This window comes from Cuculus canorus, chromosome 3 (genome assembly GCF_017976375.1).
Source record: "Cuculus canorus isolate bCucCan1 chromosome 3, bCucCan1.pri, whole genome shotgun sequence".
In the NCBI taxonomy this organism is placed as follows: Eukaryota; Metazoa; Chordata; class Aves; order Cuculiformes; family Cuculidae; genus Cuculus; species Cuculus canorus.
This window is the reverse complement of record NC_071403.1, coordinates 105042174-105058872: the sequence shown is the minus strand read 5'-3', so window position 1 is coordinate 105058872 and position 16699 is coordinate 105042174. Positions and strand designations below refer to the sequence as shown.

Sequence of the window (16699 nt, the reverse complement as noted above, 5' to 3'; positions counted from 1 at the left end):
GTAAGTGTTATCATAATAACATGCCAGACAACATTTACACTTTATCTTGAAAAATGCATCATGGTTAAAACAATGCAGTGCTTTTGTAAATCAACACATGAACCAGGCAAACTATAAAAGCTGCTTTGGTTTGGCATGCTAGTTACCTAAGAACTACAAAAACGTATTCATGCTGAACACAAGTACTATTTCCAAATAACAGCTGACTCACAAAGTATCCTGGTGATATGTCTGCAGAAAATAAGCAGATGACTCATGTCTGTAAATTCCTGAAAGTACCAATAGACCCCTTGCTTAGTCATCTTTTGCTTGGATGCTGGGTTCAGGAGCTCTGCAAACTGTAATGAGGGATCTAGCTCTTAGTAGGACTCTCTCCCTTTTTTCCTGTCTTCTAAACAGTGCAAATTATCTCCCTAAAAATAACTTCATCTACGCAAGTGAGTCATTTCAACCAGCAAGCTTATACAAGTCATGTAGTTAAGCAGTAATATTTGGTTATGAAGGTAAAAATCTTGCTGTCAACTTCAGATTTAAAATGAAAATTATGTCAGAGGAAGTTCCATTTACCCCTTCTCTCACAGAAATAGAAACATTTCCTTCGGAAAATTTAAATACTTAGCTTATTGAGGAAAGTAAAGCTTTCTAATTCAGTTCCATACTCAAAGTAATTTAATCCTGATGATTTCTTACTTTGGTTTGCCTAAGCATCACACTGTTAATCTACGAGGAGCTCAAAGAAAGAAGCCAATACCATACTAAAACACTGCTTTCTCCTACGTTACAATTACAGACCATGTTTTAGAAGTCAATTTTCAGAAAGCCATAGTGTGGGGAAAATCATGTCTTTACGGAAGCTCTACACGAGCAGAACTTGGAGGGCTGTTTTGGGTAATTATGCATTGAATAAATTCTTTGGTGATTGAACCCTAATTTTCCCACACAGTTCATAAGAAAGGAAAAGAAAAAGGACTTGCATGTTGAGAATGAGTCATGTTGTAAAGAAACTTAATTACAGTTTATAAATAGTTGAAGTTGCTCTCTTTTTGAAATATAAGAAACTATCGAGAAGTAATACACAAATTTGCTTCCCTTGACTTAGCATTTAGTGCATACGTATATTCAAAACATAGTTATCTTGAAGCCAAAATCCTGATTCATTAATAACTAAAAAACTGTGCAATGAATCAGCAAGGCGTAATTGTTCATTTTATCAAAGAGCAACCATACTGATATCAGGAACAGGTTACCTAGTTTGTTAAGTTTATGTCAACAACTACAGAGTTGCTTTCAACAGTCTTATTAACTCTAAAATAATATCTTCACCATCTAATTTTATAGCTTTTCAAATAGGGTACGAAACGTGGAGGGGATGTCTTGGAAAAAGCCCATAGCAATGCTGCTATAGGGTTTCTGAAGGGAAAATGCTCAGAAGAAAAAAGTAAGTTTACCCCACCTTTAAGTCCTGGAGAGAAGCAAAAGAAAAACAAAACCATGCTTGAAATGCATGCTGACCATACAAATATTTCAAAGTACTCAGATGGCAATATTTAGAAATTTTTCCCTATACTGTTCCCCTTTTCTAGAGAAAAGGTTTATTCATCCTTTGTAAGGCACTGGATAAATCTAGCTACTTGTTTTCACAGCAGTAAACATTTACCCACTGAATGCTACACATTGTTTGGATGCTTGGATGATACTATACTGGTTATCTTATTAAACTGGATGCTTGAATCTGCTGCAGTTTATTGTACCTGTAATTTGTTTTGTACTCATGAACACTGCCTGGTCTGGATATTTTACTGCCAAGATTTCCACTTCTACAAGATTTCATTGCCTTCCCAACCTTAATTAAATCTCTACTTGCTTTATGGAACAGTCTCCTAACACAAGATAACACTGTATTCTTTCCACTTCAGCTCCTGAGCTGGACAGAGCTGGCCAAAAGAGATACTGTTCAGGTCTGTCCCATCTGACAGACTCTACCCTTGTGAACAACACCACACAATTTACTGCACAACGCTGAAGTCTTGCTCTGATTAAAAATGTATTCATTTCATCACATTTCTTCAACGTGATCATACTAATCACTGTAAGATATAATAACTACATAAAATATTTAAAAATTTGGTTCACAGCACCTTCATGAGAGGCTGTTTAGGGATTCCAGACTGTGAATGAAAGAACAACAGAAGGATAGTCAGCTTGTTTACTGATTCTGAGTGCCAGCCTGTGGGACCCAATTCTTCTGAGACCTAGTAGTAGATAATACTTCATATAACCAAACACAACTCCTTCCGCAGCAGGCACTTCAGAAGTAATGATTACTGGACATGTGCAAATTTGTGTTAAAATTATTTCACTAGAAAAACAAGATGGGTACAGGAAAGATGTGCTAAACCCAAATCTCCAGAGAACATTGAACAACTTAAGCCTGATACTATCCATTCTGTTCCCAAAATCCCCTGACTCACTCCTTACTTATCATCAAACTTTGGCCAGAAACTGCCTCTGCAGTCAAGTACTTATGATGAAGTAAGTAATGGAAACAGGAAACACATATTCCAGGCTCCAGAACTGTCTCTTATTAGTATATATTCATCATAGTTTTGCTTGTTCTTTTTTGGTTCACTGAATTTCACATTCTCTCTGACTTTACTTCCAATTGAGCTCACACTGCTGGGAAAAAGGACTTGCGGACTTGAATGCATTGCCTCAGACTGAAAAGTTCTTTGAATTCAAAGCTTTCTGGTTTTCATGATGAGTTAATGCAGATGAGACCTATGTGAATTTACAATCACCAAGTGGTGATAACACAGCTACTGTATTATATAATGCCCTTTATAAATCTATCAGGCTCTATTTTATACATATATATATATATATAGTAGGTTTTCTGACATTACTCCTCCTGTGGGAAAGCTGTTCCAAACAAACTGTACAATGGGTGAAAAACCTTCACCTATGTTCAAGTGAAAAGAGCTATTTTCACTTTTTACATAGAAATTCCAGTATAGAAGGGCGTTCAGGAATCATACTGGTCACTGTACCTACTGAGAAACCTGAACAGATTCAGCCACAAACATTTTGGGGACTGTAGTGGCTAGCACAAATCTCTGTAGGGTGGGATTTCAGGCTAATTTGCAAAGTGAATTTTCCCTCGACTTTTCTGCGCTGAAGGTCTCCAGCCTACATTCTACTGGCAAAAAAAGAAACGGTGGATTTGGCTCAAAACACACATGGAATTACGAAATGGCACAGCTATCCTGCTTTGGTGTATGATGATGTAGTCTTGCAAGAATGAGAGAGCAAAGATGACAAATAACATATCAATGGCATTAGTGTGGGACTTTAGGTTAACAGAACACAGGCCCAGGAATTTGAATTTGTGAAGTATTATTAAGGCTAACATCCCATTTGAAGAAAAACAGGCTATTAGCAGGAAGATGCTATTTTGAAAACAACATTTCAAAATTTCAAATGTGAAATGAAAAGCTGTTAATGGAATTTTAGCTGAGACATGGCACTTTGGGTGTGTTGGTAATCACAGCTAGTTTTGAAATAAAGTCTGCCTCTGCTATGAGAAATATTCACCCCATTGGGAAAGTGAACACTTGTATAGTAAATTAGTAAGATGACTTAAATACAAAATACTTCCAAATAAATTCTATGAAAATACAAATAAATACTTTGAAAAAAGAATATTTTTTCTTAACTACATCAGTTACATATCACCCAAATGTACAATATTAAACAATGAAACACTGAATTGATTAAACAATGTTTAAACAATGTTCAAGTGTAACATAGAATGTGATTGCAACAATGGGAAAATGACAATATGTCAGATTATGACAATTTATGTGAATATATTAAATTCACAGCTCCTCATTTGGTACAGTGAAATAGGTCTGGCAACAGAAATCACTTGTGTTTGTATAATGATTGATCCTTAACAACACAAGATGTTGTCGACCTTAGTCAGCAAGTATAATATTCAAGAATAGGGAGAGAGTCCATTGAGACGTTTAGAAGATAAGGTTATTAGAAGATCATTAGGAATAAAACAACTGGGATAAGAAAGGAGGAAAATGCTGAGGAACCTTTTCTTTAGCACAAGTTTAATGTATTGTCTCTGGAATGTGAGGCAGCCGACAGCAGTTATTGGAAGTGCTGCCAAATGCCCAATTTGCAGTTACTTTGGTGATGTCCACAATGACATTAAGGAATGCTGGAAGGAATCTAATTTTCCTTATTTTTTTTCCTTCTTACTTTTATCAGACAGGAATGACTTTCAGTTATTGTTAGCCCAGGCTAGATTTGAAACAAGAATTGGTTCTTCTTTTTTCAAAGTTTTCCACCAACAGTATGCCCCTTTCCCTAATATGTCTTATGACAACATCTCATTTATGGAAATGGCCAGCTTCAAATGGCCACTCAGATACGGAAGTGGTTACCTTTAATTCCAGTGCTCTTGAGATAGCTCATAATATTTCTTAAGAATGGAAACAATGAATTGTCATGGATTAAACTATTCCAACACATACACAGAGATGTGTTTACTTCAGTGTACAGAATTTCAGTGTGACTAGCATAAATACATCACCTACAAAGACAGAATCCTAGAATGGTTTGGGTTGGAAGGGACCTTAAAGATCATATAGTTCCAACTCCCCTGCCATAGGCAGGGACACCTCCCACTAGACTAGGCTTCTTGAGGCCCCATCCAGTCGGGCCTTGAATGCTTCTAGGGAGGAGGCATCTGCAAATTCCCCGGGCTGTTGTCAATCACATCGTCTCCCATCCTGTATTGAAACCATGGATTGCCCTGTCCCGGGTGTAGGACCTTGCTCTTGGCCTTGTTGAACCTCATGAGGTCACTTAGTTTTCTTCGTTTTGATTTTTTAGGGGGTTTTGTTTGTTTATTGTTTTTTTCTTTAAATAGAACATATGTAACCTGTTCTTATTTGAGGAGGACTGCATGACACTGCTGTATCCATCTTGTAGTTTGCATTCCACTGATAATGGGAACTACAATACAGTCTAGGCACCAATGGCAACTAGATGTATGATTACTATTGTTTTGATTTTCTTTCAACATGAGCACATGATACAGTTGTAAAAATAACTCATGTCTTTATCATAATCTGTATCTTTCTTTTTAAGTACCTTTTTAAGTACCAGCATTTTAAAGAAATGTGACATAAATAGTTTAAATACCTTAAGTTACAGTCATGTGCTGCAGACAGAGTATCTAATTCTTTGGTTAGTCTTCCAGAAGAACAAAGTAACAGATCAAATCAAGATATTCTTCAAGCTTTTTCCAGTTATGCAGTCAAAGACCATGAAAAAGTGATATAACTTAAACCAAAAATTGCTTTATAATGTCTTCTTGCTTTAGAGTGTCATTCACCCACCTTAACCATGTCACATTCCTTTGGACTTTGACAGCAAGACTGGACTACATCCTAAAAATACCCCATGGAATATCTCATAAACACAGGCTGAACTCCAGGAAATGGCATAATGGCCTCATAGGCCTTTTCCTTCTTTAATTTCTGTAACCATGATTATTTTAATTAAGAAAAAGGGGTTTTATTTTTACCTTCGTCGCTTCAGCTGGTGACATCTATTTTGCTTTATTTTTACTTCAAATTCTTGAAGATCTTCATTCCCTCCCCCTTCCGTTTATATTTCCTTTTATTGTTTCTGCTGTAACAGTTTCTATAGTAACTTCTCTAAGCGCTGATGAGATTGATGCTACTAAAAGCTGCCTCTTCCCTATCTGAATTGCTTGAAGCTTATGCTTTACATACAGTTGCAGTTGTTATGGGTATAAAAAGTAAGCTGTGCCCCTTCTTGGCACAGGCATGTAACTGGTGGAGAAAAGGCAAAAGTTTCTCCTCTGCTTTCCCAGTAAAGTGATGCACTGCTAAATGCTGAGAAGTTCTACATTATGTTCCATCAGGACAGGAAGATTTCTAAAGCATGTTTCACCTGAAAAGCAGCTGTGCAAAAACACTGGCTTCTCTCACTGATGCTTTATTAAGCTTATGAGGCTGGCAAATAAGTTCTTTTTTTCTGTTTTAAATACTAGGATTTGAAAGGAAACTGTTTTATTTCATTGTCCTCTGCAATCAGCGTGACATTATCCTGCAGGTCAAGAGGACCCTCTACTCACACACACACCATCCTGTCCTTCCAAGCCCAAATCCATGCAAGCTTACAGCTTTCAAATCACAACAGAGTGTAATCCTGTCCAGACTAACCAGTCAACAAAGACACTCTTCTATGCTTAAACTGAGATCTACTTTACTGAAATATATGTGCATTGCTCCTTTCCACTCCTGAACGTTAAACACTTTTGCTCTTGAAGCCACCTTTTACGCTTCTAAAGGCTCATTCCTCTAATGTCTTTTCATGACCCAAAGAACTAATTTGTAGAACATATTCTTTTAAGCCATGATTTCTACACTACTTGTAATTTTTGGTGCTCTCCTGTGAATGTTATATTTGAGGATGACACAAGATAAATAGCAGGATCACAACCCTAAGCTTCACGAAATAGACTTTGGGTCATTCAGGGATCTTGCTCCTCCCATAGAGGAATCTTACAGGATAATGTTCCTGAAGAGGAGAGGTCCATGATCACCTCTTCCTACCTCAGGAATGGTCCATCTTAATGAACAGAAAGTCAAGCAGAAGGCCTAAGTGATGAACAAGCTGCTTCTAACAAACCTCAAACATGAAAAGGAAGCACAAGATATGTGGACACTCTATGAGCATGCAGAGAATGGGTTAGGAATGCCAAAGCTCATGTGGAGTTAAACTTGGCAAGGAGAGTTAAGGACAAGATGAGCTGCTATAGCAAAAGTAGGACTAGCGAAAATGTGGGACTGCTGCTGAATGGGGCAGGGGAACTGGTGGCAAAAGAGACAGAAAAGCAATTTAAGCATTCTCTCCTTCCCTCATTTAGACAGTTAACCATCTTTGTGATCACTTTCATCTCTAACTGAAGGTGTATTTATTATTATTTATGCATCATTATCATCACGTAATTTCTAGACTGAAAACAAAATATTTGCTTTCTACTTGCTACTATGAGCAATTTTCAACTCATTACATTTCACACCTTTAACATACTTCTCACCTTGGAGAAAAACTATTTGTGAATGCCATGTGAGACAATGTAGACAAAGACATAGACACACAGTAAGAAGAAAAAATAGCGTGATCTGTACTCAAGTCCCAGCTCTGTCAATGACTTTTTGTGACCTAAGTACTTTTTTTTTTTTAAAAATGGAGAGGATAAAGTAGGATTACATCACTTCTCTACCTCAGGCATCTTTTCTGAGGATTTCTTAGTTATCCGCCACTTGGGCACATAGTAGTAGCACTCTAGATATATCTATTAGATGAAGAAAAAGCAATAGTTCACTTTTCTGAAAAGTGCAATTTTATAAGAAGTTATTACAAAACCCTTCAGTTCATTTGTTGAAGTGCTCATAGTTCCTGGAAGTACATAAATTAATGTCTATAGCAATATACTACAGTTTTAAAGGCATGGCAAATGTATGCATTTCTCAGAAATTAAGAAGGTAACATTCACAGCAAAATGACACTTAAAAATACTTTGCCAGTCCACACATATCAGGCCATCATAAAATACTTGTAAAATCTGATTCTTATCACAACAGTTTTTTCCTGTTTGTTGCTGTTCATATTAAGTTTTATGAATCACTCTGTGTCCATTCTCCCTTTTTTAGAAGAATTTAAAATGTGAACCTAAAATCATTTATATTAAGTGACAAGATTGCAAAAAGAACACAGAGAAACAGAGAAAGAGGAAAAGAAAACCTCTGCTTTTAGGTTCACTTGTATCCATTATGAATACTTAAATATGGAAAATCTCATTCAGCTCACGTACAAGTAAATATCCAGGATGGAATCAAAAGAACACGATGTTTAGGATACTCTTAATGACAAAAATTAAATTATCAACTTGCAATACAAATTTCAAACTAAATCTAGTTGGCTGTGTCCCTTAGAAATAAAGAAGAAAAATATGCAGTGGAGAAAAATGACCAGCAAAAGGCTAATTCATTTTCCAAATGCTACAATTCAGCCCTGGGATTAGCCCCTGCCTATGTCTAGTTAAGTGCAGAACTGTGTGTCTGTTACTCAGACTACTTTTCCATCACACTGCCTGATGGAAAAGCACTACAGCACTGCAGCCTATCTGCAGCTTTCATTCACTTCAGTTGAGTGATACGCACCTCACTACACACAAAATATCAGAGAACCTTTTGTTTTGTGGTGATGAAAACAATGTACACACTTTTGAAGAGACCCCCTCTGTTCAGGGTATATTTTGCTGTAGGCAGAATGACACGTGCTCAGGAACTTCCAAGACTAGATTAAAAGAAATACATGGTACCAACTAAAAGCATTAAGAGTCAGAGGAAAAGACTGCCTCACAAACCATATTTCTCTGCTTGCTGAACAGTCAAAATATGACACCTCAGCAGTAGATCCGAACAGCTTTTGACTTCTGGCAGCCAGTTTTATTTACATCACTGGGACTTTGCTAATAACCAGCATTTCATTTAAGAGCAAAATAACATCCCTATACAATCTTAGCAGACTTTTTTTGATCAGTATTGAACTTCTCATACTGACTCCTAAAACATGTATTTCGTTATGCTTGATACTTCTGTTGAACTATCCTGTTTCCCTGACAGTACCAGACATCACTCCATTCTCATATAACTGGTTGTTCACATTGATGTGTTCTCTCTTTCTTCTTTAGTTTTCAAAGGGTCATAATTTCCTGTTTTCATTTAAGGAACAATGAGAAGAATAAAATAAAAGAACTACGTAAAGAAGCCAAACCACCTCATTAGATAAAAGTTCACAGAAGTGATCTAATGTAAATACTCCACTCAACACTTGGCCCTTTTTCAGGTAACAAATGGGGCAGACAACATATGGGGTTTTCCATACCTTTTCTTGAAGAAGCTTCTCTCTCACAATCAAACTAACTCCCTGAAGAAGCAGAGCCAGTGCATTCTTAATTTCCTCCAAAGGAAGGATTTTTTTTCCTAGAATTTTAAGTGTTAATTGATGACTGCCATGCACTGATATTGATAAAGAAGAGCAGCTCTTGAAGGCTATCTTCTTTTCAGCTTCCAAGAGGTGTGTGAGCAACTCTTACATGACACAAAACTGAAAAAAAAAAAACCCCAACCTCTAAAACCACCAACCTCACTCAAATTCATACTCCAGGAGCACACAAGCATCATTCAGCATATTCCAACTGCATAAAATAGTATATCAAACTAACAAACACTAGCTACTTCTCACATTTACATTTAACAAGATCTATAGGTTCTATATAACAGAGAGGGCTCTATGGCCAAAATTACAGGCAGGTAAAGGTTTATTGAAATATTCACAGGAATGTTTACACAAAACAGCCTCATTTTCTCGTTCCAAATTGCTTGGATAAACAAATATTTCTTAAACATTTTTATTATCTCAGAAACTGTGGAGTTATTGAGGTAGGCATGTCACTTTTCAAATAGGAATCTGCAAAGGCAATTTCAAAAAGAACAATAAATACGACCTTAGATGAAAGAAAATGCTTTTGTCTTCTCACATAAGCTCTCCTAAACCCAAATAGCAAACACTAACCCACATCAGACACACATCCATCTAAAAAAAGTCTTCCATTTAAGACTTTACTAAACTTCCTTGCTAGCCACTTACTACCACGAAGTCTAACTTGTTTATTTAAACAGCTGCAGGAGGGATAGATGGAGGGGCTGATGAATGCTCATTAGCTCTGTTCTGTTGACTTTCCAGAGGACCTCTCCTTTAAAGGGCAGGTAACATCTTAAACCACACCAGTGCCTTAAATATTAACATTTACCTAAATGCTAATGATTATTGTTGCTCTACTGAATGATTAAAACAACATCTGAAGCCTAATGAGTTATTTCTTCTTAGAAGGGGAACTGATAGAACAAATTACTTCTTTAATACGATTTTGTTTATTTACAGTGTGTGGGCATATATTCCTCTTTCTCTGAACACTACTGGAATAAACTGCACTTTCTTTGCACCATAGCGTAATCTTGTCTTCTCATCTACTAATGCTCTTCCCCAAAATGTCCTATGTTATTTCTTGCCTTCCTTCCAAGCCTCACCTGACGAGCATGGCTACCAAAAATTCCTTGTGTCTTTATTTTCAAAGCTGCTTTCTGAGGCTGTGGACAAATCCAGAAAAGGTTTATGTGAGAGAGCCCCAAATGTTTAGCTCCAGCCATGAATTCAAACTATGTAAGCTGACTGCATTGGCACAAATTGCTCTGCTGACAAATGTGCATGGACAGCAACATCCAAACAGGAATGCATCAGAAGCTGGCACTGGTGACTTCCACCAAAAAACACTGAATCCAGAAGTGAGTGTCTGCCCAAAGCCTGATACTCGTAGGTATAATCTCCAATTACTCAATTAATGCTCGAGGTCCCTTGCTTCTTTCTCTTTCCAGAGTAAAAACCTCTTTGTTGAGTTGCTGCCTATTTCTGCCTGTTTTTTTATTCTCATAACTGCACAAATAGGTAGGAGGGTGGACAAAGAGCTACTTTAGTTGGCACTTCCATAGCAAGAAAGCTCATTAATCAGACCAGCTTTTGCATGCCTGGCACTTTGGACCTCCCTCAGTCACTGGTATTACCCAACACAGAAGCTGAAATCCCTTAGTTAGCCAAGTTCAGTGGCAGCAAGTGTTCCCACCAGCTTCACCTCAGTCTGAGAATCTATACAAACTTAAGACACAAATGCTGGCAGCTTCCAACATTCATCCCCTGAAATATTGTTCAATGAAACAAAACCTTTTTAGTTTAGTATCTGTCCTTTCCAAGATGTCTTAAGTAACCACTAACACAAGCAGTGTTTCATCTGATACTGCAACTAGTCGCAGTTCTGTCAATCTCCTTTGTGTGGATAACCTAAAAATCTCCTAAGATAAAAATTAATCTTTGAAAAGCCCACATACAAGTTGCTTTGGAGTCCTGTTCTTATGCCCATACCAGTAAGGCCACTTATCTGTGCACAGACAATGTAACTTCTATTTATACTATACACAGTATAAACAGAATGTATGCATTAACAAGAAAATGAAGAAACATCTATCTCCAAAACTAATCATAGCTGATTACAAGAAGAGAAAGAAATCAGCAGTACATTAAGTTTGCTTACAAAGCTTCGTACTGAGACTTACTAATAAACACTATCAATATCAAAAGCACTAAGCTTGATCAACAATTTCCTCTTCTATGTGGATGCATGAATGTTTATTTCTTCTGTCATATACTTGAAAGCACTTGACCAATTTTTTGAACTAAACCACGAAAGCAATAGTTCCTTTGACTGCTCTTTGATCTACTATAATAACTTCAGCAGCTATACTAATCTAATGATTAAGTTTGCAATTAGGCAGCTCTTCTGTATTTTAAGGTAGAATGCATAGACTTTGCTCTTCATTCTGCAACTATTGCAGAAAAATTATTTTTTTTTAGCAAGTGAAATTGTTCTCAGATTATTAGGCTTTCTGTTTCTCTCTTATCTTTAATTCAGTTTACTCAATAAAACTATTCTGAGTAATTTCACTTTACTTCTAAGGTGTTTAGCTTCCTAGTTTCCAAACAAGTTTGTAACATTGAATGCAAAAAGTTGCAAAAACCCCTAAAGTTATTTTTTAAATCTCTCAATGCATCTTTTAAAGGAAATACAACTCAAGTTAGGGTTTATATATCTCATGATCTCAATTAAACCTAAAATTCTAACCAAAATTAAGATGCCAGTAAAATTTACTATGCTTTCCTTTCATTTGATTTGCCACAGTGCTTGCTGTATACTGACCTATTTATTCTCCTCTGAATACTTTCTCTACATAATACAGTAAATGGATAATACAGTTTTCAACTTATGACTATCTATCCCAGACATTTTATTAGATGCTTGCTAAATATTCAACCATTATATGCATAGTTATGTCAGTGGTTAAGAGATGAAAGCCTACATTACTTCATTCAGGAAATGAAGTGCAGGTTTCAGTCCTTTCATTCCAATATCCTTCAGTGCATGGAACATAAATGTTTTTGCAATGGATTGTTCAACAAGTGGGTGATGCAATGGCTTACATAGCTAAGCCACTGCTTGATTTCTAAGGCCACAGGGTTAATACATAGTGATAAATTATTCAGTTATAATTGTAGCTTTCGTGTTAGTTAAATTGAGCGCTCTGTATATTACACAGTTAAAATCTACTCTGTTATTTAACAGAAATTTGAATTTTGATTCCCCTGAAATCTAACTGCTTCAACATCCATTAAGTTATATTACCCCACAGCAAAAATCAAATCCACAGGAATTTTGACAATGACAAAATTAATCCAAACATATTGGGGAATAAGAAATGCAGGAAATCTTCAAGAAGGTTGTACATAAAGAAGCATCATCTCATGGAAGACAATCGCCCAGTGAACAATTCTCAATTGCAGCTGGAGAGTACATAAAGATGGAATAAGGACAATTTTTCACAAAAAATCAGTTCTATGTCTTTTTCTCCACAACATAAATCATACTAATATGATGAAATTCTTTTTATTTCAGGTTTGAGTTTTCTAGACCTCTTACAGTCATTACTGTCTGGAAATCTTAGGCAACAAAAAAGAAAGGGATCAGAGAGACCACTTTTTTATGAACTCAAATAGAACACAAGGTGAAAAACTTCTCTAAGTAGTGCTAATCCTCATTTCTTGCTTTAAAAACTCTGGAACAAATTTCTATTATGTCATTAAGACGTTATTGTTTTTCCACGTGAAAAGCTAGCCACAGTCAAAAATGACATAATCTGAAACCTGAGTGCTACAGTGTTAACAAACACCAATGTTTCAGCTGCCCAGATTGCACTATAATTATTTTAAACAAAGATGAGAAGTGTAACAATCAAAAATAAAGAGTAATATGACTGAATATCTCCAAACCAAAATACCTTTGATAACTTGTGAATTTTGTCTTACAATAGGGAAAAATAATAATTGCTTCTAAAGTTAACACATATAAGGCAGTTACAAAGCCATACTTACTAATTTCTATAGGAAGTAATTCCCATATATTTGTTTAATTAAGAATTTCTTTTTAAAAGTAATGCAAGCTTGATTTAAAAATGTAAAATGACAGCCAAACTAGCTACATAGCATAGCAAACTGTTAGACAGATTTGCCTACACCATTTCAGTCTAGGAATAACTTCTGGCTCCTAACAACAGTGCAGTATTATGTCTCAGTCAATACATTTTCCCTACACTACAGTTTCTTTATTATTACTATCAATGCATTAATGCTTGGCAATTACAGATCATTTTAGGTTTTCCCAAGTTATGTATAGCATCGGTCCTCATTATTGACACTTTTGAAAGGATGAGTTCTAACTTTGAACATAATCTTGAGTGAGATTACCAGAAAACCCTCCTCGATGCTTTTGGCATTCTGTAAAGCAGGCAGCAGCACGCTATCAGTGTGGATCCTCTACCCTTTTCCAAGTACAATCAGGATTTTGTGTTTTCAAAGTGTCATAGTTCCATCAAAAATGCATTAATCACCGGATAAAAATAGCTAAAACTTTAAGTTGTTTCCTGTAATTGTATTTTTTTCCCTTTTGAACTTTTATCTTCAAGAGAGTAGACACTTATGCCCGAGGCAAAGAGTTACTCACTGTGAACAAGGAAGCAAAAGTCTTTCCACATCAGCAAGAGAGTAAGCTTTGTGAAGCCTTCTGCATCATACTCCACCACACCACTATCAACAAAAAAAATACAAAAAAACGAATACAATTTTTACCTGTGATTCATTCTAGTACTGTACAATAAACATGTAAATTCTGTAATACAATGATAGGGTTTTTTTTTTAATTTGTTCAGAAATTTCTAGTATATGCTTTATTTATTAACAGTTACAATTTTCTAGCTAAATGAAAATGAGATCAAACTTTTAATCTTAATAATAATCTTATTTATGCTGTGGTATTGGAATATACATATAAATTCCCTGGAAGTTACTCATATTAAGACAATTTGTTTACTTTGTTGTAAGTGATAGAGTAAAACTGAAAACGTGCAGGCTGAGAAGAGTTTAAATTTGAATACTCAGAAGAGCATACAAAAAATAAAATATGGAAGACTTGTTCAGTAGACAGATTAAAAGTTTCAGGAGCATCAGGAGTCAGTATTGGCTAAAAGTCTTAAGCAGTATCAGGATTCATGAACCACTTGGCAAGTTAAATAAAATCATAGGCACACTGGGGCCTCTTCTGTACTTCAGTTTTCTCAGAAGAAAAAGAAATATCCTGTTTTCATAAGGAATGTGCTTGCATTGACTCCCTATCAACTTGTATGTCCAAGTCAAGTCATTGTTATCTATCTAAAATTGTATAAAATGTGGGTGCATGCTAGAAGCCACCTGTTTTCCTAGCCTTACTTGAAAGATCTGAGATTTGAAGGGATCTCAAATATGCATGCCATTTGGCATCACCACTTGGAAGCAGAAATGCCCTCCTCGCAACGAGGCAATGTACTGCTGGTCAGGCAACCACTGTCACGTTGTTCTGCCGGACTCTCACACAAGTCAGGACTTAAGGTGGGAAACCACCACGCCTAGGTACCCTATATGAGTTATTTATAAAGCTAATGTGTCACCATGCCAGGCCACGGACCTTTGAACTGCAGGAATTCACACATGACCTGACAGCCTTTTCTCTCGCAAACCAAGATTCCACTTGGTGGTGGGAGTAGCTGGTCTCCCAGTCTGCCTTGATGCTAAGCAGTGGTTTCCGGCTCCTGTAAGGTTTGGAACGGTGCCTACTTCCCCATCCTTCCACCTCAGTCACTGCCTACTACTGTAAGACCCCTGCAGTCATTTATTCTGAAATAAGCATGTTTCTTTTGCATGAGGAGAAAATCCTTACCGTCACTTTACCGTAATCTGCTATTTTCTAGCAAAATCAGATCAGCAACTGGCAAAGAAGTGAACACTGAACTTCATTCCAGTACAGCTACAGAGAGACAATCTATATACATCATTCTGTGAAAAGTGACTGGATTTCATCTCACCCAGTGGACAGCAGTCACGCAACCAAAGACCATGTGCAGAAAACAACACTTTCCCCTGTACTACAGAAAATAATGCATCAAAAGAAAACTTACGTTCCAAAGTGACTCAGGAAAGCTGCAATATACTCTCTTCTCTTATGGTAACCCTGAATAACATATTGTACCTTAAAAAAAAAAAAGAAACAAACAAATCCAAAGCTTTAAAAAGATAAAAAAGGCCAATTCTCCCAATTCGTCATATATTCCTTGTCAAGGAAGATTTATGTTTGACACGGTAGTAGTTCTGAATCCTACGTTTAGCTTGCATGATTTCCCCAGAGAATCCTAAAACACATTTGAAACAAACGGTAGATCTTGCACTCAAAAGATCTCGTAAGGAAACCTCTTCACTCACTTCTAAGTGAAACTTAGTATTTCACAAAGTACTGAAGTGTTGTTTAATTACGCAAGACACAGACTGAAGAAAAGCACAACCTTGCCTTGCTGAAGTTTGAACAGGCAGCCATGATAGACAAATCATAATTACCTGAACTGACAGTTGGTTAAGTGTCAAAATAACATTCTGGTTGTAAAAGGAAAAAAAAAAGTATATTTCACAACTGATCTCGGGTGTTTTCTGAAGACTGCACCTCCAACAAAATAACATTCTTAACGCTAAGCTCTCTCAGTGGTTTCATGCTGACTCAGGGAGCCACCTACTCAACAGTGCGCATCAAATTCCGAGGCATTCTGGGTTTTGAAAGCCATCCATCCTGGCATAGACAAGATCCAACAGCACTAATCTTGGAAGTATTAAAGCAAAATTCTCTCACCATGTATGTTTTCTTATTGACTTGAATGGGGTTACTTAGTAGAACAGCGTGAACAGGGTTTGACCCATAGCAGAAACAATGAACATGTTGTCAGGCTGAAGTAGCACCAGGTTTACAACGGGTTACTTCAAGTACTTACGGTATGGTTCCATGGACGTGATTCTTCACGTAAACCCCTTTCCTTTCCAGAATGAAAACTAACATTTTAAAAACCCTTTTTCCTCACTGAACACGAAAAGAACGGTAAGAATATTTTGCTTGGCCATGGTAATACTTGGCTGGCAAGTGCTTTCCTAAATTTTTTGAAAAAGGCTTTATACAATCATTGCTGAGAGCTATCTTATACCCCTTAAATTTAAACTCCGTTTATAAATTGCGACTTAGTTAATTTTATTAAAAAATACAATTATTTTGAAGGCCTTGTGTGGGTTCTGAAATGTTATTCTGGGAAAAGGAAAACATATGATAAGTTTGCTTAAGGGACTTTGTTTAAGAAAGGATAAAAACAGCCCTGTGTGCTTGCAGATTTTAAAAACAGAAAGTAATTTTAACAGAAAACCACAACAAAAACAACTATCTAAAGATAGACTCCAGTATAATTATGGTAACACATTTTGAAGAACTTTTTCTAAAAGAGAAATTTATTTTCCTCATTTGGACAAATGAAGTTAAAAATAATATACAAATACGGGGTCCATAATAGGCAGATTACTA

General features: G+C 36.4%; 1 protein-coding gene across 1 annotated transcript in view; it reads right to left on the bottom strand.

The window, feature by feature from the left end:
• The window catches only part of BABAM2 (BRISC and BRCA1 A complex member 2), a 173380-nt gene that overhangs the window by 22719 nt on the left and 133962 nt on the right, over positions 1 to 16699 (bottom strand). Inside the window, exons 9-10 of the mRNA XM_054063781.1 lie at positions 15267 to 15337; positions 13781 to 13863 (exon numbers count right to left, since the gene is read on the bottom strand). Of these exons, the coding sequence (XP_053919756.1) occupies positions 13781 to 13863; positions 15267 to 15337 (154 nt within the window). The remainder of the gene's footprint in view (positions 1 to 13780; positions 13864 to 15266; positions 15338 to 16699) is intronic.